General features: G+C 26.9%; 1 protein-coding gene across 1 annotated transcript; it reads right to left on the bottom strand.

Moving 5' to 3' along the window:
• Positions 1–4,511: 4,511 nt before the first annotated feature.
• LOC107441141 (homeobox protein Nkx-2.6) lies at positions 4,512–11,425 on the bottom strand. Its single transcript, XM_016054296.3, has 2 exons — positions 10,877–11,425; positions 4,512–6,277 (listed from the first exon to the last, which is right to left on the bottom strand). The coding sequence occupies exons 1-2, from the start codon at positions 11,289–11,291 to the stop codon at positions 5,757–5,759; spliced, it is 936 nt and encodes a 311-aa protein (XP_015909782.2). The 5' UTR covers positions 11,292–11,425; the 3' UTR covers positions 4,512–5,756.
• Positions 11,426–23,875: the final 12,450 nt, after the last annotated feature.

Below are 23,875 nucleotides of genomic sequence, written 5' to 3'. Positions count from 1 at the left end.
CTAAGCGCGAATATTATATCATTTATTTAAATTATTACTTAAATTTGAATTACTAGTTCAATTAATCACACATAAAAAATTTTAAGCAAATAAATAAATGAACAATTGATAAATAATATCGAAAAGTATTGAATTTATTGAAAAAAAAGATATTATATTAATTATTAATGAATTCAGTTTCAATTAAACCAAACTTATATCGCAGAGGTTTTAAATTAAAACTTTAACGGTAAAAAGAACCGGCATTCTGGGTGTCGGTACGTTTTACTGTAAACTTTTTACCAAAACATGTAATGGAACAAAATATCTGAAATTCCATAATTTTTAAAATCAAAATTACAGTAAAATCACTCTAATTAAATCACTCAAAGGGAATCTCTCCATTTAAATAAATATTACTGTAAAAACTGCGGTATAATATTTTACGGTAAAAATGAATTTTACAGTAAAATGGAATTTGCGGATGATGCACTCAGAGAGCTGTTACTTTATATCGTGTAGTTCTTCTCTTATAATGGTTTAGCAAATTGTCAATATTTTATACAAATAAATTTTCTTTTCATTTTATGTCTTCAACTTTTATGCTTTAAAATAAATTTAATTTACTCTAATCGTACAATACAAAACTTGAAACTAACTTTTATTTAATACTACTTTCCCGGGATTCCGTGGAAATTCTAATATTTAAAATGGATAATTATTAAAATCGGAATCTATTAAGGGGATTAATAATTAATGGAAATTTTAATCTTTGCAAGTCAGAGCTTAGAAATAGGCATTTATTACCTCAAGTCGAACATTTTAAATTCTGACTCCACATTGTTGCGAAACTTGTACAAAATGATTTAAAAAAATTAATAATAGACAATAAACAATAGACATATCTTTTATTGCTTTTATACAGAAATTAACACAAAATCTATGTTATCATCAAAAATAAATTTGAAACTTTTATTCGTATTGTAACACATATTAAATAAATATTAATATTTATTAACAATGCGTATTTTTTTAATCCTTTAATGGGTCTAGTGAGCATTAATGGGGAATATGGTTGAGGGACAATTTAGAGATTTAGTGCTCCATGTAAATCCTTTTAACTGGGATAAATGTCATTGAATACGATGGAGGCTGCATACCAGGGTGAAGCGATGGTTACTATGGCAACTCATTTATACTGATGGTGCTGATAGAAAGCTAAAGATTGAAAATAAAAGTACATTCAGCTTTCTAAGGAACAATGAAAATCATAAAAAGTCACAATAGGACTGCCCCAGGAAAAAAAAATCACCATAAAACCTACAGGTAAAACAATGAAATGCCGTTATCATTAACATAACTCAATTATTTTCAAGTTCAGTTCAGATCTTGGAAAAAATTATAGTTTTTATAAAGTTAAATGCAGATATTTTTTAAATCAATCTAGTCCAGCAAAAAAGACATATACAGCTACTGTTTTATAAGGCTACAATTCATACTTTAAATTAAATGTGTTTTTTCGGAAAAATTAATACCCAAGATTTCTTTTACATAAAGCTTTATTAAATCATCATAAATAATAGTTGAAAACTCCCTCACTCTCCCCAGTACGCTTCTTCCTACCATGGCCCAGCTCCGTTTTTAAAAGCTCCATCTTTTAATCGCGATGGTAGGATGCTAAGTTATTACGATCCAATTTAGCTTTAAGACCACGTATGGAAATTCAATATAGTTCTAAATATATATTTTATTAGCATAAAATGGAAAAATAATTCTTTATTATTATTATTTTTTTTTGAATAATTTGAGTTTATAAAAATGTAGTGCACAATACATTGTACACAGCTTTTTTTAATTTTGATTATAATTCAAACTTAGGATCTGTATTCGAATTAAAATTCATTGATTCATTTTATGAAGAAAAAAAATTTAATGAACAACTTTACATTGTTAGATTTTTATAGAGAGTCAGGAGCCATATGCTTGTATTTTATTTATCAGCAAACAACAGCAACAAATCTTGCAGAACAAACTGTGTTGAGGAATCTTGAGGAATAAATGATGATTTGAGAAGTTATTCAGTAAATTAATTTTGCTCAATAATTTTAAGAATATTCACAGTGTTGAGGAATTAGGATGAATAAATAGTGAATTGTTGAAACATCTAGCAAATTAGTTTTGCTCAAAAATTTTAGGAATATTCACTGTGTTTTTGTTTAAAGATTATTTATATCCTTTTTTGAAAAAAAAAATTTGATTAAGGAAGTCTTTAATTCTATTACAAATTTTATTTAAATTTTGGTATGAAAGAATATTAACTAGTTGATACTGATTATTGTGTGATAGTGAAAATTTTCTATCCATTGATTTCAAACTATTGTGAGTTGTTCAGTGCTCCATTAATAAAATTATATTGGAAATTTCTAAGACTTTCTCTTCCGAATAAAGTTATCCGGAAATTTAAAATGGTATTAAAAGTTATCCTGAAAAATTAAAATGAAATTTATGATACTTTTGTGTCAAAATGTCCCGTTATTATACTTAAGAAGAGCAATTTGTTTTAAAATTAGTTTGGCATATGTATATTGTTCCAAAAAATGTCTTGATTTTTGGCCTATTTTTTTTCTTTTTAATTTGTCCTGTTTTTTTTTTGTTTTTTTGTTTTTTTTTGACCCACTACAAAGCCTGGAATGGGGTAAAAAGAGGAACGAAATCACATTTCTTAAATTTTTCGTAAGATAGTAATTTTTGTAAGAAAGAAAGGCTATTAAATCAGAATTTCATTAAATATTAAGTCAAAAGGATATCTCATCTTTATAAATAGAAAAGACATTTTTTCAGCTATTAAAAATTAAGTCAAATTTTTTTAGCTTCTTTTAAAAAAAATTTAAGACTATCGATATTAAAAAAGTGAAAGAGTACTATAAAACTTAACTTTTGTAAATGATACTTACTGCGATTATATATATGAAAAAAAGAAGCTAAATATGTTTCAGGTAATATATACATGCTTTTATTCCATAGAACATACATACTTACACAGGATTACATAATAAAACAAATAATATATAACAAGCTTTTACATTATAAGGACATGAAACAATAGTGTTATTTTTTGAAGTGGTCTCGAACAAATTTCTGAAATATTGCTTTCCTTTTAATGCATTGTAAAAAATTCTGGAACAAATTATGGTTAAGAGTACCGGTACTATGGGTGCAGATACATTTTCTCGTAAAATCCATTTTTACCGGAATTAGTTACGGAACAAAAAATCTGCTGCATCACAATTTTTTACAGTATTAATTACAGTAAAATCACTAAATCACTCTAAAATGAATGTTACTATAAAAATTACGGTATACTATTTTACTGTATAAATGAGTTTTACGGTGAAGTGGATTTTACGGATGCACAGAAAGTGCCGATGCTTTAGATCGTGATTTGATCCGGAATTTATTTATTGTAAATGTATTAGAGAGATTTTTTTGGTATTGTTATACCACGAGAAAACGTTAAAAAATTATCACAAGTATTCTGTTTAGAAAATATATAATAAAAAATATATAATTGTATATTATTACACTGTATTATTTTTCAAAAATATTATTAAATAAATTTTTTTATCAAGCAAAATTATTTAAGACACATTAAAATAAAACAACTTATCATACATACAGGACCAATTTTATAAAGTTATCATCTATAGGTCTTGAGGAGTATTACTTATACAACATAACAGTCCTATTAAGACATACTGATGAGAAAAATACCGATGAAATGTTATAAATACCGTAGTGTGCTGATATAAATTTTTTTAATTATGTATTGTAATATAAAATAGATTAAAATTTTTGGTCGATGATAATTATATTATTCTCGATCAGAATTAATGTTAATTGTTTATTGTTGTTATTCTTAACCAGCATAATTATTTTTATCCTCATACAGAATAATAATAATTATTATTATTCTCGATCAGAATTAATGCTAATTAATTATTATTATTATTGCCCAGAATAATTATTATCCTCCACCTCAACAATTATTATCACTTTCATTCAGAGTAAGTATCACTTGTGTATTGTTATTATTTTTGATCAGAATGATTAGAATTATCCTCTACTAAAATAACTATTATTATTCTCGGTCAGAATTAATGATAATTATTTATTATTATTATTGACCGGAATAATTTGTATTTTCCCCGACCAGAATGATTATTGTTATTCTTGACTAAAATTATCATTGTTAAGGAATGGATGAACTTAAACAGAGCTATGGAGTCATTAATTAAAATGTTCGTTTAAACCATTTATTTGGTAATACCTTCGCCCATACGATAATCGCTTACTGGAAATCCTGGTTTTCAAAATTATAACTTTTATTAGTACACATTTAGTAAAAAATACGAAACTGAAAAATAAATTTTACCGAATAAATTATTTTTGTGCCCTGTTCTAAGGTATCATGATAAAGCCAGAAAAACGGCGAATTTTGTTCGTATTCTGGTATACTTTTTTCTCATTGTAAATTTTTTTGCTATATCATGTATGCTATAATCGTTTGTTGATTTTTTTAGTTATCTAGATGGATAATTTAAATGATTCGATTTTATAGCCTAAATAAGAATGGAATTTTTATGTTTTTTTGAATAATTTAGTTTTTTGAAATTATGTTCTTTAAAATGTCTTGTTTGTTACCCTATTTAGTAACATATATGACAGTATTTGCGAAGTTTCTGTAAAAAGAAAAAATTTAAACTTACAAATTATTAATAATATTAAAATTACATAGAAAAAATCTTTTTCTCGAATCTGTTTCTTAGTACCAGATTGAAAAAAAAAAAAGTTTTAAAAACAATTAATTTTTACTCTATATGATTCTAAGCTACGCTATTTTTAACACGCATCATTAAATATTAAATATTACCTGTCAGTTTAAATTTTGTAATAAAACGAGGCTTTTCCTTTTCCACACAAAGAGTTAATTTGAAAGATGCAATTTCAAAGCACTTGATTATCATAACCTAACATTAAATATTTTTTTCGCACTTTCTTAAGGAGCGGTTAAATAAATAATTTGTTACCTCTTTCAGAAACTGAAAAAATAACTAGTTTTTAGTTAATATCAGATAAATAATGTGTTAATAATCAAGACTTGAGGGGAAACAATTGAAAGATAATTAGGTAGTCAGAAAATCAATACAATATTTATTAGAATTAAGTGTAATTTTTTTCTATCCGCATATGATATTAAAATAAACTAATCCTTAAAACAGAGAGAAGGGGAGCCGTGCGAGAGAGATTTTAATCCAAAACATAACAACTATGACCATTAATTAATATTAGAGGACCGGAAAGTAATGTCGTTTCGGTGCATTTGATATTTGTTATCAAGATTTTATTTCTAATCAATAATGTATTTACCCTCGTTATTAACAATCTTTCAATGCCGGATCAAGAGTAAATCGAAATGGATTTTTAAAAAAACAAAAATTGTTTTTTTAATACTAACGAATATTTAATGCTCCGAAACGACATTACTTTCCAGTCTCCCTGATACTATGATCTTAATTTATAAGCAATAATCGAGCATGAATTTTAATCTTAAACGGAATTTTCATTTAAAACAGACAATAGGAAATAAAACAACAATTGAGCAAAATTGCACATAAAATAACCATATTTACAAAGTTCGTGATTATTGCCAATTGAATTGTTAAGTACGACTAGTAAATTTTCTTTTGGCTTTCTATTTCTAAAGAAATATTTTGATTTTACATTGGATGCGGGGGAGGATGAGGCAAGGTCCCTTGCCCGCAACCAAAAAGCCAGGGTGAGTACAAATAACTCAGGGCAAAACCGGGCATTGGAAAAGAAGGGTATAATAGGGGGGCACGAGCAGGTGACATCTCATCAGGCTGATACATCATTTGGTCATCTTTGACTAAAACTTTAACTGCTACTCTCCTTGCTGGAGACAAAGCATGACCTAATTCTTGCTGCAATTGTCTGCGTTTGGTCTTGTATCGCCTGTTCTGGAACCAAATTTTGACTTGTGTTTCTGTCAGCTTCAGTGCCTGGGCCAAATCAGCTCTTTCTGCGCCCGACAGGTAGCGCTGACAACTAAATCTGCGTTCTAATTCGAACACCTGTGCATGGGAAAACGCCGCTCTGGACCGTTTCTTCCGCGGCTTTGGTGACGATGTTGATCGGCCATATGTTGTGCCGTCGTTGGTGGATTTGGAGGCGGCAGATATTGTCGTGTCTTCCACGGTAGTTGTAGTCACTGAATCACCTATAAATTGAAGATTTAGATCAATATTATTTTAATCGGATAAGTATTATCGTAATTTGAAATAAATGTGTCCAGATTATAAATTTTATTACATAAAACTATTACGACACTATAGTAATTGATTATCAAGCATTTGATGGGGAAAAAAATTCTACTAAAATTAACGAACTGTATGGTAAATGACCAAACAATATGAACTTCATAAACCATTGATTTGATAATTTTTTAGTTCATATGGTCTCAGTCTACCAGAAAGTCTGGTATTTAAAATTATAGTTTTTTTTACCAAACATTTAGTAATAAATAAAAAAACTGTAAAGTAAATTTTATAGAATAAATGGGTTTAAGACTAGGGTCTAAGAAATCACAATAAAGTTACAAAATTTTGTTACTCTTACTAATTTACATAACATATTATAACACTATACTTTATGGTCAATATAACTAAATTATTAAGAAATCGCTTTTTGGTGTTTTCATGAAACCATAAACATGGTAAATTTAACCATTTTCTGGTAGTTCTGACCATACTTTTTTTTTCTCAGTGTAAAAATAGAATTTCTGCAATATAATATTATTTTAATCCTTTGATGCTGAATTTTTATTAATCATATTTTTCATTCTTTTCTCATTATTTTGTGTAAATTTAAGATATGTGAAAAATATTATATTTGGCCCTCTGATAATTTATTGTTATAAAATATATAATGAAACACCGCCTGGATTAAAAGTAAAATCTTCCCAACATTCCAAACCATAATTCTTCAAGTTTGCATTTATTTGCAGTTATTTAGATCTAACAGAAACACAGTCATTCATCATTGAAATTTCTTTAATTTACAAAATCAATTATCGAAAAATTTTTGATTGGGAATGAAATTTTTTTATCAATTTGTATCATTTCGCACTTCAGTGAAGATATTTAGACAATTAGATTTTAATTTTATATTATTTTGGTTTAATGAAAGTTAGTGAAAGTTTAGTGAAACCAAAATTTTTGTCTATCTGAATATGCCACTTAAATTTACAAGGATAATTAAGAACTTGTTGATCAAAACTAAGGTGTATTTAACAGCCCAAAACTTAAAGCACTATAAATTTTAATTATTACTTGCTTTAAATATATGCAATCTAAAAATCAAAAATTTTCGTAGACGTCTAATTGCAGATTTAAGAATTTATTTTTCAATCCCCACCAGATGTTAAGTTATTTTTACAATATTTTTTCCCCCTTTAAACTATGAATCATTTCAATTAAAATAACAATTAAGTTGCGTTTAAGCTTTTTTAAGGGTTCAAATACTATAAATTTGATTAATTTTTGTTCATTTCTCCATCCATTGTTTTGAGTATGAAAAAGAACATATTCATTTTGCTAAATAAGGGATAAGATTATTATTAATTCATGTTTAATTGAGGTATTATTATTGTTACTCATAATAACTTGGATTGAGCTTGAAACTATTAAAACACGTTTCTTTGAAAATAATAAGTTTATGAACCATAAGTTCTTTCAAGAGCTCCTTATTTGTCGGACAGACAAAAATAATATATGAGAAATGGAGCTCGAAGTTTTCTAAGTTAGTTAAGAAAAAATAAATTAATAAACATAAAACAGCTAAAATAAGGTGGAACAAAAACTTATGAAATAAAACCATTTTTAAAGTTTATTTTTTATACTATCGATAGTATCTATAAAAAGTACAATAGCCAACGCAACAAATTATTAAACAACCAAATTTTTTTTTGCTTAGAAATATGAAATTTACTATTTATGTGCATTAAAGCAGTTATTATTTAACTAGAAATTCACACATAAAGTTACAAATTCCTTTCCTTCGGGATACTCCAGTTTAACACAGAAATTAACCTTTCAACATTTGTTAAGGAAAAATTACTTTTATGTAAATAGAACATTTTTATATGAAGCATTTCATGAGATTTGGAAAAAAATTATATGCAGTAATGATACGAGCAATCATTTACTTCTATTATACAATATCATAAGAATTTGCTCAAATTTTCTTTAAACTTTATATTGTTTGCTAAATGATTCATTATAAATTGTAGAGCAAAACTATTCATTAAATTACAAACTGATGTGTTAAATGACACATAATATTTTTTTTTAAAGAAAATATCTTCGGTTGAAATAATATGGAGTTTTTGAGAAAAAGTGAATGAAATGTAATGTTTAGGGAATAAAGTTTCTAATATAATATTCTTTAACGTATGTGCATGCTCAGAGAATTTTATTTCTTCTCAAAATCAAATTTTAAAAATACTATCGTATGCTATAGCTATACATATTTCACACATTATACAATACTGTATGAGATAGAATTAACTGATTATGATTAAGTTTTTTAATATTAATTATTGTTAAAAGTTTTCAAAATTTTTTAAATTTGTCTAGTTTGTATTCTCCATCTTATATCTGTCATTCTGTCTAGTTTCATATGTAATAATCACATGCAAGCTAGCTCATTAAATTTCCTTAAAGAGTGAATGTTAGTTTTAATTCTAAAATATTAAAGAGCTATCAGAAGACTAGGCATAGATATTTTTTCATTAATAACTTAATTATTATTTTATTATTTTCATATAAAAAATACTTTGCTTTTTTTTATAAACTATATTTTGATTAGTTCACTCAATTTGCGATCTCGAAATAAGAATTTAAATAATTTTGACCAGATATTGAATCTTTAAACATTAATTATGATATGTTTAATTTTTCGATTTGAAGTAAAAATTGTTGAATTTCAGTTTTCAATTTTAATTTCTCAAAAAAGATGCAATATTTGTAAAAGATGTAAAACAAATTGATAAATTGTATTAATAATTAAAACTAAATTTTAAAATGACATGTTTTATAATTTCGTGCTTTAAAAGATCATGAAATATAAAAATTTCATCACAATCGACTAATAGGTAAACTCTAAGCTCTAAGCAAAATTTAAAACCTATATTTATAATCTTTACTCTTAAATTCAGAAAGTGACTTATGAAAAAATCTGGTATTTTGTTCCATAAATTAACTGCTAAATTATACATTTTCTTTTTATGTGATTCACAAAGTTTTATCAATTGTATTAAATTAAAGTATTCGAAGTTAATGATCGTAGACAACTATCATCAAAAGGCAGAATTAGTTTGAAGAACTCTAACGTTTATTATCTTTAATACTAATTATCTCAAAAATTATAATTTATATATTTAAGAATCTAGTCTTCCTTGTTTGTTTCACCTTTTGTAATGATGAAATTATAAGTTCATTTAATATTGCCTTTTTTATAATAAAATAAAAAGTAAAAAGCATAATTAAAATATTTTGAATCTAAAAAATAAGTAAATTAATATTTATACTGGTTGTTTCACAAAAATAAATGAGTCTAAATCTTCCTCAAATTTTGATTTAACTAATCATAAAATTAAGACCTAATTTGAAAGATAGTATAAAATTTCGTAAAAAAACAAAAGTTACAATTTTTTTTTTAATTTAACAAAATATTTTAAAAAAATCTGTTTGTTATTACTGAAGTGAACCTTCTGATCATTTGGAGTTTACAGAAAAGTACAGAAAAGTATCATTTTCCAAATAAAAATGTCCAATTAGTTTAAAAAAAAGAAATAAATTAGCTTTCATTAATTATTTTTCTCCAATTTTTAAATTAGCTGCATTAGGAGATGTACTATGCATAATAATTGGTTATTATGCAAAATATTTCATTTGGTTGGTTATAAATCTAAACATTTTACAACCTCATAAATTAAATACTTTTTTCTTATACCTGAAATAAATAGTTATCCCAATCTTCTTATTTAACTAATTTGTGATACAAAAATGCAGCCCATTTGTTAAAGTAAATAAATGGTATGATTAGTTAATGGTGAATTACAAACTTGATGTTAACTGCTGATCTACAGATTTTGATTAGTAAGCATAATAATCTTGTTATTCAGCCTAATTATCTTGTTACTCAGCTTAATAATCTTATTATTTTGCTTAATAATCTTGCTATTCAGCGCAACAATCTTGTTATTCAGCTAAATAATCTTGCCATTAAGCTTAATGATCTAGTTTAACACATTTAACTTTAATCAATATAAATTTGCATTAAATTAAAGCAAATATTAAATACAATATTTAAATGGAATTAGCAACTTTTACAATAATTAAATGGAATGAGCTTCTAAAAATAACAAATATTAAATCTTTCAAAATTAATAGCTTTAAATGATATATTTTTTCCCTTCCCTTTCTATGTTACCTCTGAATTTTAAAACATAATTTTATATTTCACAACATTTAACCAGCTTTATACAATAATACACTGCTTTAAGAGATATTTTATTAATAAAATGAACTAAACCGAAAAATGAAATATTTTATGCTCCTTGAATTTTATCTTTTTTAACTTGAACTTACATAGTCAAAGCAACGATTTTCTTCTTAAAAAATGGTTATGAATTCATAGATTACATTCTTTCATTGAAATAACAGCGTTGATTGATTGATACGAAACTACCCATAAGATATGATAAAAGTTTAATAATTTTTATGTGAAAGGAAAATAAAGGAGAATGGTTTCTCACCTGGTTCTTGTTGATCAAGATCGGATTCAGAAAAATGTAGATTGTGCTTGTAGCCAAACTCATACCGTCGAAGATTACTCCCTTCCTTCTTTCTTTCATGTGCAGATTCAATTTCTTTGGAAGATTTCCTCTCTCTGTAAGATCTCGGAGACAGATCGCAAACTTGATACTTGCTCAGAGATTCATTATCTTCTGAGGAATGGTATTCATCTTCATAGTCTGGTACAATCCCTTGCATGAACGCTTTACGATGCATGCCTGCATCCAACGGATCTTTTTCCACTGTCTTACCGGACAGTCCAGCGAGTGTCCTTTGTTCCGAATCTTGCACACCATTCCTCAGTGCCAATTGTGATTTCTGCTTCAAAATGTGGAAGATGGAAAAAGAAGTACCGTTGAGCTCCTTGAATGCCATGCCGGAGCCCCGGGATTCGATTTCGGAAGTACAGTGAGTGGGTGTTGTTTCTGACAAGTGCTCTTGGAGTACGGGGGTTGAGCGATCGGTTGTTGATTTCGAAACCCCCGATTCAGTTCACCGCGTAGCAAGTAGAGGTGGGTCAAGGGTCACAGAGTGTGTGACAAGGGGGTCGACTTGTGCGGTCGATATCCTTACTCGAGTGACAGTGCACAGACCTCTTTAGCACTTTTAGTACTGGAGATTGTGACGTTTTTGAGAAGGGTGCAGATGATTAAAAGGGTGCTTCCGAGATGCAGGTGATAATTGAAGGGCTTAATGTTGCCAGATAACTTTATTTAGTTTTAAACATCGTCAACAGTATCAGCAAAAACGTATCAGGTTCTTTTCTTTATAAGAATTCGATGTGTTCGAGAAAAAAATTATTTCCGTTTGTAATACAGAAAATGTTTCATAAAGTTATGTCCAAACCATTTTCAAAACAAGCGTCATACTTGCATTTTAATGAACAATTTTCTGTTTTGACTAGAAAATGTAAATGGTTTAGCTCAAATTTTGGGAAAAATTTCTCCTATTTTTCGAATGCAATTTGTAATAATATCAACATTAATAGTGAATTAATCTCGGCTCTGTCAAACTCGCCATTGACTATTTATTAAATTTTGACTAATATTTTATTTTTCATTTACGAGTCTAAATTGGAATTCTAGTTGCATAAAAATGACTTTTAGTTTTATGAAATCTATTTGTCGCAAAAGATTTAAAAGAATTGAGAGAAATTAAATGCGTATAGAAATATTAATTACTACACATGATTATAGCGAAAAATATATTCGGTTGCAGACGACAGTGCGGTATCGAATGTACAGGTCTGAATAATTCAGAATAAAATGAAGTTTCGGTATTCTGAAGATGGGTGGAGCTAGTAGAATGTTACGGGGTGTGGCAACTTCGCTCTCATCACTGGCGTGTTTTTCCCTCCACACTTGCGCACACTTTTCTGCCGTCTCTTCGAATGTCGTGTTAATGAATTGTGTAAGGGAGGGGCAAATGCATGGTGATGGAAAAGTGTCGTTCCATGATGGAAAGGTGCTTTTTAGTAAAAAAAAAAAAAAGAGAAATCTTTATAGGTTAAAAGCAAATCTGTTGGTAAAAGTATCGATGCAGTGTGTTTGAATTAGGAATTATAATATCAGTATTAAAATGACAAAAATGTAAAAAATTCATTGAATAGCAGAAAATTATAAGAAGAAATCTTTAATCCGATATCTGTAATGTAACAAGGAATTAAATTTATTTTGGGAGAGTGAATAAAATGATGGTAATTCATACATAAAGAGTGAAATATTTTAAGAAAAATATGTCGTTTTTAATTCGCAATCTATAATATTTTTGAAATTCTATAATATTTTGTCAAAAATTTAAGAATGCAAGAAATTTATTGAAAGAGCCTAAAACTATGAGAAGTAACCTTTAATCCGGATCGGTAATGCTTTTAAACATTAAATTAATATGGCGTTTAACATGGCAGAAATGTTACAAATTCATTGAAAAGGCAGAAAACTGTAAGCAAACTTTAATCTGGTATTGGTAATGTTTCTGAACATGAAGTTAAAATAGTATTGATAAAATTAATAAAGTTAAAGAAATTTATAGAATGAGTAGAAATTTACAAGACTTAAGACTGTCTTTAATTCAGTATCGGTTGTCTCATTAAACATGAAATAAAAATATTATTGTTTAATGTGACAAAATGTTACAAATTCATTGAACGAGTAGAAAACTATAAAAAGTAACCTTAAAATTGGTTTCGGTAATGTTTTTGAACAAGAAATTAAAATCGTATTGTAAAAATGTATATAATGGTGGAAATTCATAGAATTAGTAGAAAATTATGAGACTAAAGACCGTTGTTAATTTGCTATCGATAGTGTCATGGAACATGAAATTAAAATATTATGTTTAATATAACAAAAATGTTAAAAATTCATTGAAAGGTCAGAAACTGTAAAAAATAATCTTTAATCTGGTATCAGTAATGTTCTTAAAGATGAATTGAAAAAAAAAATTGTATTGTTAACATGAATAAAATAATAAAAACGAACAGAAAGTTACATATGTATTTAATCCGATATCGATAGTGTCCCTGAACAGGAAATTAAAATATTATTGTTTACTGTGACAAAAATGTTAAAAAATTATTGAAAGATCTGCAAATTATTGAAAGACCCGGTTTAAATCAGCAACTGTTGTGTTTTTAAACATGAAGTTAGAATATTATTGTTGAAATAAATGTGATGATAGAAATTAAAAAGAGCAGGAAATTATAAATAGATAGATTGTTTTAAGTCTGGTAAAGAGAGTGTTTTGTAATTTTATTGCTAAAATGACAAAAATGTTGAAAATTCATTAATAAAACAATTCAAGAAGCTCTCTTTTTGATCAAAGCAAATGATCAAATCCTGAAACGTACTAAAATTTATTAATATTAATATCTTCAATTCATGCTGTAATTTTATACTTAATTCCGATAACACTTGTCTCCAAATGACTGCATTCAGAAATTTAGATTAAGAAAAAAATGTGGTTAAATTTACTAGAATATGCAAAAATTTGCCAATTTTTTGGCTTTATGGGAACACCAAAAAGCAGGTAATTTTTACTTAAGTGCTTTGGTAAAGATTTTGTTAAAATTAATAATAAAATATTGGTGTATAATTAGAGTTAAAATTTGATAAATGTGGTAAAATTTGGTAATTATATAATAATATATCTTAGTTTTTAGAGCATGGCATAAAATTGGTAAAAGTTACTATTCTGTTTTCAATTTGTTACTTAATATGTAATAAAAAGACTATGATTTAAAAAACCAGAATTTCCGGTAAATCTTTACCATATGAACAGAAAAATTACCAAATAAGTGATTTAAATACCATATATTTTGGTTTTATTTACCACGATCATGGTATTAAAAATTTAATTACCATACTGTATATTAAGTTTACCAATTTTTTTTTCTAAGTGTGCTAAAATGTCTTAAAATTTTCTATTCATGTTGCAATTTTATAATTGTTGTAATGTATTCATGTTGTAATTTCAAATACAATTTTTTTAAATGATCAAGCCGCTCAAAAGAAATTTTTTTAATTTTTTCTAATACTTTGTATTTAGTATGCAATTTTATATTTTATTCTAAATACATTTTCCTCAAATGTTCTATTCCATAATTTTAAGCTTTTTACATTTTTATAATAATTTTGTACTGAGTTCCGTATAAATTTTTTTCCAAATGATCAGATATGTGTAAAAAGTTTTATTTCTTTACATACACATGTTGTAACTTGTACACAATTCTTAGTACATTTCTTTCTAAATGGTTCAGACTATATTTTTTCAACCATTTTATATTTTATTCCAAATAAATTTGTTTCCAAATATGGCTGTATTTAGAAATATATTTAAAGTTTTCAAACTTTAGTAAATATCCAAATACAACCATACTTAAGGTGTAGTTTTATGCTTAATTTCAATGAACAATTTTTCCCAATTGAGTGTATCCAGAAATGTATAATTATTATTCAAACAATATATTTCTTCTGTTGTACTTCATATTTAATTCATAGTACTCTTTATGTTAAACGATCGCACCCAGAAACATGCGAAAATTCTTCAAAAAAATTTAAATTCATGACGTAACTTCTAACAGTTTTTTTTCTCAAAAAGTAGAAACAGTTTTTATCCAAAAACATATTGAAATTATTTACAGTTTTTATTTGCATATTTAATAATAATTTTAATTTTTTTCTTAAACCATTTCCCCCCTAAATTATCGTAAATTTTTCAAATTTACGATAATTTAGGGGGCTAAAATTTTTCAAATAATTTATATTCAAGTTGTAATTTTATGTTTAAGTCCTAGTACATATTTTCCTAAACGCATTGTTAAATTTGCTAAAATTCTTCAAATATTTCATAGTCAAGTTGTAAATTTATAATTAATTCTAAACTTATTTTTCTTAAGCGATTGCGTCCTAACGATTGTTTTTTCAAACAATTTCCTAAACGATTGTTTTTTCAAATATTTTATATTCATGTTTATTTTAAACTATTTCATGCTAAAATGTTCCTAACAATTTTTAGTCAAGTTATTATTTTATATTTAATTCCTAATATGTTTCCTCCCAAGCATTCTATCTGAAAACTTAAAAATTTTTCAAAGATTTTATACTCAAGTTCTAATTTTACATTTAATTTTTAATGCATTTTTCATAGTACAACAAAATTGAAAAAAATACTAAATATTTTTCTAATATTTTATATTAAAGTTGTAAATTTCTTTAAAACTAATAATGCATTCTCCCCAAATATCCAGAAACATACAAGAAAAAAAATAAAAAAATTTTATCTTCAAGTTGTAATTTCAAATTTAATTCCTAACACGTTCTCGTAGAAAACAGAAAGTTTCATCTCTAAGCTTACAAACTTATTTAAAGATCAATTTCCAAAAAAAAAAAANAAAAAAAAAAAAAAAAAATGAAGCATATAAATGTCATGACACTACTTTGAATCACTACGCGGAGCAAAAAAAAACTTGTAGAATTACCGTAATGTATAGTAATAATATTTCTGGTGAGAAAAAAAAACGTAATGAAAATAAAATATATAGTATTTATAAATTTCCACTTGGTATTTTCGTCACTAATATGGTAATGGTTTACCATATATTCTGGTTTTCAAAATCGTAGTTCTTATTACCAAACATTTAGTAAAAAATACAAAACTGAACAGCAAATGCAACCGAATAAATGATTTTTATGCCATGCTCCAAAAAAATCATGATAAAATTACCGAAATTTGTTTCATTTAATAAATTTATCACAAATCATAACAATAGATTTTATGGTAAATTTAACCAAAATTATTATCCAACCACTTCGGTAAGAAAATACTGAGTTTTTTTGTGTTCCCATTTAACCAGAAATACTGTAATTTTAACCATGTTCTGGTATTGACCATATTTTTTCTAAGCGTACATTCCTCTGCTTCTTTAAACACAACAAAAGAAAAGTTTCTATTATAAATCCTTCCATGCAATTGCTATTTTAGTTTTAAAACCCACTCAAGAAAAAGTAATAATCATTTTTAGAATAATAAACGGTAAGACTATTCCATCACGTTTAATGCGAAAGAAAAGAGCCTTGGCAGAAGCTTTATGGAAATAAACAATATTCAAAGATTTAGACCGGGGTGGTCCATGCCTTATATCAATTTTAGCAGCTGTATGGGGGTCGAGATATGGGGGAAGTTAGTCCTAAAGAACAAGGGGTGGGGTACGGAAGACAATGTTTCTTATTGTTTATTTTCTAAGGGTGCCGTTAGTTGAAGCAACGATGAAAATTTACCAAACAGGATGTGTGAACTTGGTGTGAAAAATAGGAGATGTGTTGAAATCAGTCTGGTTAAGCAGTCGCAGATTTATATGTGGCAATAACCATTTATCGTGGAAAGGTATATTTCGATGAAATGTAATTTAAAACAAAGTATGAATCAATAACTAATTACTGCACTTTTAAAATAAGAAATAGAAATTATTCCCCAGTTTAAAAATAGTTATTTATACAAAAAGTTTTATTTTTAGAAATTTATTTAATGAATTTTAAAAATTAATTAAATTTATGAAAATTTAATTAACTGTAAAAAACAGATAAATCGAGCAAACTGAAATATATATTGTTCCTACTTTTATTTTTAAATAAAGATAAAAGTACTGTTTAAATCGTGATTCAAGAAGTAAAATTTTACTATTGCTCTTATAATGAAAAGAAAAAAAATATTTCTCTCAAATATTTTATGGTTCTTGAAAAATTAAGTAAACCCAGCTAGAAATATGAATTGCTCTTTAGTTCTTCATTTACAGATGGCACTTTTAAAAAAGTAGTATAAAATAGATAAATGAAATTATTATTGTGATATTCAATTCTGTGCTCTTTTTTAATCATTTCACAAGGAATATAATCAATCTTGTGAAACAATTCACTGTGATTAAGGTACTGTGCTGTCGTAGTGAAGAACATGGTTCATTCCCAGATGAAGGCTTAATTCAATTCAACAACCTTAATTCAACATAATTCAATTTCAGATTATCTTGACTGAGTGATTAAGACGTAACCAATATGTAGTTAGTCTATATGTATATATATATTAGTATATATATATATATATATGTCGTTGTAACGCTATCATAAAGGAATGCACCCCGATGAGAACCTTTACAATTTTCCATACTTTTTCTAATTATAGAATGTTTTTATATATATTTAATGCATATACAGCACCAAACTTTTGGAGTTTGACTAATACAACTAAAAAGTGTCAAAAAATAACAGTACATCTCATTTTGTCTTTTAAATATTGAATTTTCATTTAACACATCTTTTTTTTCATTTGACATTTTGAAATTTAAATGTGAAACAGATTTTATTTGTAAAACACAATGGATGAGTTTTAGAAGTATTTTAAAGGGTTTTTTTAAAAATATTTTGATAATATTTAAATTCATTAATTTACTACAATTATTCAAAAAATTGTCATTGATTAAAAAAAAATATTTCCAAAAAAAATTCTCCTTTATGGAAGAAATCTTATTATACTTTGCAATAAATTTCTTTTTTTTGCAAAAAATTACTTCTAAAATATAGTTTGTATGTCTAATTTTAATGACTAATTTCGAAAGAAGGTGTTTTGTAATTTTGAAATTTCATGTATTTCGTATTAAACTTTTAATCAAAATATTTTAATAAAATTCTTTCAAGTATATTTTTTTACCGAAAATGTTGTTTCAATTAATTAAATTTAAAAAATAAAAAAAAAATTAAAAAATAAATAACATTATAATAGTAATAACATACATCATACATAGTAATAACATACATAAATTATAATAACATACATTAATTCTTCTTAAAACAAGGTCATTTATTCAGTTAAAATATTTTTAAAATGAATCCAAGGGATTTCTTTACAAAACATCAAAGCATTAGACCAAATCGTTTCAAAGCATACGACCAAATAAATTAAGTAATAGTTCCCATATGTAAGTTCAGAGCACTACTTTTGTTGTGATATTAGTTCTTGTTATTAGCGTTGTCTCTAATATTTTTGACTACAACTCTAATTCATGTGCATAACAAAACAAAATAAAAAAATGTGTGTTGGCGTAATAAAGAAACATGTTTGTTTTAAAGAGCTTTAAAGCACTGATAATAGCTTTTGTTTATATTTTAATTATAGTAATTAAACAGAATTTTAAATGAAAAATGATGCATAATATCTCATAATTTAATGTATAGGTTAATGATGAATTATAAATTTTTGCTATTGTAATGACATTTTTAATTAGTACTTGGTGAAATAGCTTATTTCGGTTTAAAATAGGCTACAAAAATAATAATTTACTAAAAAAAATCAGCGATTGCTTTTATTTAAATGATTTGATGTTTGATTTTAATTGATTAAATGTAAATTATGCTTGAGAAGTAGAATAAACACAAAAAAATTGCATAGTTGCATCTTTCTCAAACAAATAATGCAACTAAAATAGATTTTAAAAACCTTTATCGATTAAGGCAACTTATTTAGGGTCCATTTTAAATAAAACAAGTAAACACTTGAAATTTGGATATTCGTTTAACAATTATGTTTCTTTTTTACTTGAAATTTAAATTTTTATTTTTATATTTTGATAAAACTGAAATCTGCGTTTAGTCAACTAATAACGGAAGCATAAACAAAATTAACAAATTGATATGATTTTAAGTAAATTAGGAGAATATTGTGGTTTAAGTTACTGAATTTATGGTTAAACATTTAATCAATTTTTTAAAAGATTATTAAATAATTTCGTTTAAAAGTAAATATCGTTATAAAACGTTAAAATACTAGACCCGCTATTTTCAATTTTTTCTTTTACTTCTTTTTTTGGTGTGTGTGTGCGTGTGTGTTTATGTTAAAAACAAATCTTGGTAATCTTTTCGAGTTTTATACTATGATTTTATGCTCTATTATAACAAGTTTATACGATATTGGTTCAAATTACTGAACAGGAGTCTAATAACGTTGAATCAATATGTAGTTTTCTTTAGAAAAATTTTGTCTCAAAATGAATATCATTATCAAAATATTAAAAAAATTGAAAAATGAACTTCACAATTTCGAATATATATATATATATATTTGGTGGAGAAAAATAAATATTGGTTATCCTCTACGGATTTTGTAGTTTGAATTTATATTCTATTGCAGCAAGTTTGTTCGATATTAATTCAAGTTACTGAGCAGACCTCTGTACCTCTGTCAACGTTGAATCTTCCTTTTCTCAGAGTTTTTAATCTAAACATTTCGCCTCAAAGTACATATTGTTCTTAAATCCTTTGATAATCTAAAGAGCTATTTCCGCAATTTAAGTTTTTTTAGGGAAAAATAAAATTTTGGTAATCCCTTCTGGATTTTATATTCTATTGTAACAAGTTTCTGCAATATTGGTTCAAGTCAATCCTCAGAAAACGTAGAATCGTTTCAGAGGATTTTTTTTTTTTTTGCATGAAAATTTTGTTTCTAAATAAATATCGCAATAGAAACATAAAAGAATTCCAAGGAAAATTTTCGAAATCTCCTGTTTTTCTTTGGGTGAAAAATAAAACAAGATCACCTTCTTTCATCTTATGTGTTATGCTTAAAAATGAGAGAGACAGAATGAGATTGAGGACAAATCAGTAGTTAAGAGGACAAAACATATCTTTTCACTTCATTTGATAGCAGGATTTATGAGACTTGGACGATCCATAAGTATCATACTTTAGCCAAACTCCGGATAAGAAGAAGTAATCAATGTTTCCTTATCTCTTGGTGTCGCGCTCAAGTGAGTACATACGTTTTTTAACATTTTTCAGAAAAAGGCTCCATTAACCATATGGGTGGGCTCCCCTGGTAGACATAAATGCGAACATAAGTACCCGTCGAAGAGCTCCCTAAACTGATAAAAAGTTGGGCTGTTTTGTCTAACAGGGTAACTTCTTGGTTTTTAAGAGTTATTTGGTATTTAGCGCTTGTCAAAGGCAATATGACTGAAATTAAAGTTTTAGTTACGGACACATTATCAAAAAAATTAGTTCAACTTTAATTCTATTATAGGTTCCTTCAACCATTTTATCGTTCTAGTTACGAAATTAAAGTTCTAGTTTCGAACACACTATCAAAAAAATTTCTTCAGCGTTAATTCTATTATAGGTTCTGAACCATTTTGTCGTTCGAGTTATGAAATTAGAGTTCTAGGGATGTACTCACTATCAAAAAAATTTGTTCAACGTTAATTCCATTATAGGTTCTGAACCATTTTGTCGTTCGAGTTACGAAATTAGAGTTCCAGGGATGAACACACTATCAAAAAAATTAGTTCTAGGTTAAATTCCATTATAGGTTCCTTTAAACATTTTGTCGTTATAGTTACGAAATTAAAGTTCTAGTAATGAACACACTATCAAAAAAATTAGTTCAATTTAAATTCCATTATAGGTTCCTTGAACCATTTTGTCGTTATAGTTACGAAATTAAAGTTCTAGTGATGAACACACTATCAAAAAAATTTCTTCAACGTTAATTCTATTATAGGTTCCTTGAACCATTTTGCCATTCTAGTTACGAAATTAAAGTTCTAGTGATGAACACACTATCAAAAAAATTTCTTCAACGTTAATTCTATTATAAGCTCCTTCAACCCTTATATCGTTCTAGTTACGAAATTAAAGTTCTAGTTACGAGCACATTATCAAAAAAATTTGTTCAACGTTAATTCCATTATAGGTTCCTTGAGCCATTTTGTCGTTCTAGTTACGAAATTAAAGTTCTAGGGATGAACACACTATCAAAAAAATTAGTTCAAGGTTAAATTTCATTATAGGTTCCTCTAACCATTTTGTTGTTCTAGTTACGAAAATAAAGTTCTAGGGATGAACACACTGTCAAAAAAATTAGTTCAAGATTAAATTCCATTATAGGTGTCTTTAACCATTATATTTACAAATTTGCTGATACCTTAATATGTTGTTAATTTGAAACATGTTTTCATTCAAGTAGAATCTTAATATCCGTAATTTAAACTAGGATACCGATTTGCTGCCATACCTTAATATGGTGTTATATTGAATCATAGTTTTGTCCAAGTTGAAGCATAATTTATGTACCTAGAACCCTAATACCGTTTTGTTGCTTCCTTAATTTAGTGTTGTATTAAATTATGTTTACGTTCAAGTTGAACAGTAATATCAGCACCATGAACCGTAGTTCCGATTTGGTGATACCTTAATATTGTGTTAAATTGAATCATGTTTTCGTTCAAATAGAATCACAATTTCAGTACCTAGAACTATAATACGATTTGTTGCTTCATTAATATGGTGTTAGATTAATTCGTGTTTACTTTCAAGATAAAGAGTAATATCAGAACCTTGAACTTCAGTACCGATTTGCTGATACCTTAATATAGTGTTAAATTTAATCATGTTTTCGTTCAAATAGAATCATAATGTTAGTACCTTGAACCATATTACTGATTTGCTTCTATCTTAATATGGTGTCAAATTGAAAAATTTTTTCAATCAAGTTGAACGTTAATATCGCGCAATAAAGTTAAAGAAGAATTAAATTACACGTTAATATAGTTTTAATTGTCTCCATATAATAATAGCTGCTAATTTGAATGATATAAAGGTTTAAAATGGTAATAAAATTTTCTGGCACTGTTCACAACACACTCTTAAATTTGGTTCAAGGTATTGCTTGTTTAAGCGATAACATCTTGCAAAGTTTAAAGTTAAAACTGCGCATAAATTTATTGCGATTTTCAAATACAAGTATGAATGTTTCAATAAGTATTTTTTCAGTTACATTAAGAATTAAAAAAAAATTTTTTTGTTTAATTGCATTTGTCCACCTGGAATGGAAGGAAGATTCTGAAAATTCAGAATCTTCAGGTTTATAGATAGAAATTTTTCTATCTATAAACCTAAAGCTGTTTTTTTTTCTTTAATGAAATCTAAAGGAAAAAAGTTGCTTTATACACTCTTAATTTACTTCAACAACAATATAATGTTAGGAAATAGAGAATTAAGAACTACCCAATCACGACCCGAACTAATATCAGGACCCGCAAAATAGAAGTTATCTTCGATACGACCAAGTAGTGCAAAGGAACATTCTAGGTGTTTCACAGCGCCAGGTACTATCCATGAATTTTGGTTTAGTAGAACACCATTTCCAGATTAGACGGCAGATTTTGGTGTAAAGCACACTTTAAAAAAAAAAATTCCGTTAAATCTCGGAAAATTTCTGGCAGCAAAGTAGCCATAGATTTTCCTTTTGCTACGGAAAAAACTAGTAGTTTCTTGTAACACAATTTCTAGTAACAAAATATTGCTAGAAATTTCTCATACCGAAACAATATAGAAAATATCAGTACGCACCAGATATCAGGGTCTACATCAGGGTATATCATAGGTACATCATAGATCAGTATCAGGGTATATCACAGATATCAAGGTATCACAGATATCAGGGTACCCTGACTGTAGGTCAGGGTATAGCAAAGAAATTTCCCATGAAGATATCTGTGTATACAATCTGGGTTGCATGATGAAATAGATTACTGACATTTTGATTAGTTTTTAATTATTCAATTTTTTAAGAACTTTTGAGATATCAAAGTTTTTTCACATTCAAAACTGAAAAAAATTTGTATCCAACTTTCTGTATCAACATGTTTGAGATTTTATTTGTTGACAGAAAAAATGTTTCGTTTGACAGATTACTAAGGTAGTTTAACTATAAATTTCTGTAGTTTTAGAAATCCAAAATTTCTGAGGGAAATTTACAGAATTATTATGTTTTTTTATCAGTAGTTGTTTACTGTGTTATCACATTAGATTAATGTGCGTTAATCGGATGGGCAGATTGCTGCCGGTTATTTTACCTTAATGAAGTTCAGAAATTCTAACAGTGTAGTGTTCAGATTCATGAAAATGTTTTACAGTGTAGCTACTAGCAGAAATCACGTGTAGCTACTCAAATATTTAGAAATGCTATATGATGTGCATAACAAAAGGTGACATCTTTTTATATATATATATATAAGAAGGGAATTTTAAGTAAGACGTATTTTTTTTTATCTTGCGCAATCTCTGAGAAGTGAAATTATAATAATACTAGGGGGACTATGCCCCCTCTTCGCTACGCTCACCAACTCCGTTGGTTGCTCCACAATGATTGCTGCTTCTTGGCATGAAACATTTGAAATTATTCAACTGAAATTATATGTACTCAAAAGAACATTTGTCCCGACCTTGGAAAAATCAAATAATGGGCCAATAATGAGTCGGGGCCAAGGTCCTGACACTTCCCATGTCCAAATATTTCCCTCCCTTATGATAGTATTAAAATCGATTATGCCGACCGGCCTGTGTAGGGGGCAGGGAACTGTCCTTGCTCCAGATAGGTCATGGGTTCGAATCCCGGACAAGGCATGGATGTTTCCT

This window comes from Parasteatoda tepidariorum, chromosome 2 (genome assembly GCF_043381705.1).
Source record: "Parasteatoda tepidariorum isolate YZ-2023 chromosome 2, CAS_Ptep_4.0, whole genome shotgun sequence".
NCBI lineage: Eukaryota > Metazoa > Arthropoda > Arachnida > Araneae > Theridiidae > Parasteatoda > Parasteatoda tepidariorum.
Note: the sequence above shows the minus strand (reverse complement) of the source record. Positions and strands in the feature narration are given on the sequence as shown.

Bases quoted from the DNA above. Each gene is read 5' to 3' on its own strand.
- LOC107441141 (XM_016054296.3), bottom strand. From the start codon at position 11,291: ATGGCATTCAAGGAGCTCAACGGTACTTCTTTTTCCATCTTCCACATT. The intron at 6,278-10,876 runs GTGAGAAACCAT...TTCAATTTATAG, and splicing joins TCTTGATCAACAAGAACCAG to GTGATTCAGTGACTACAACT.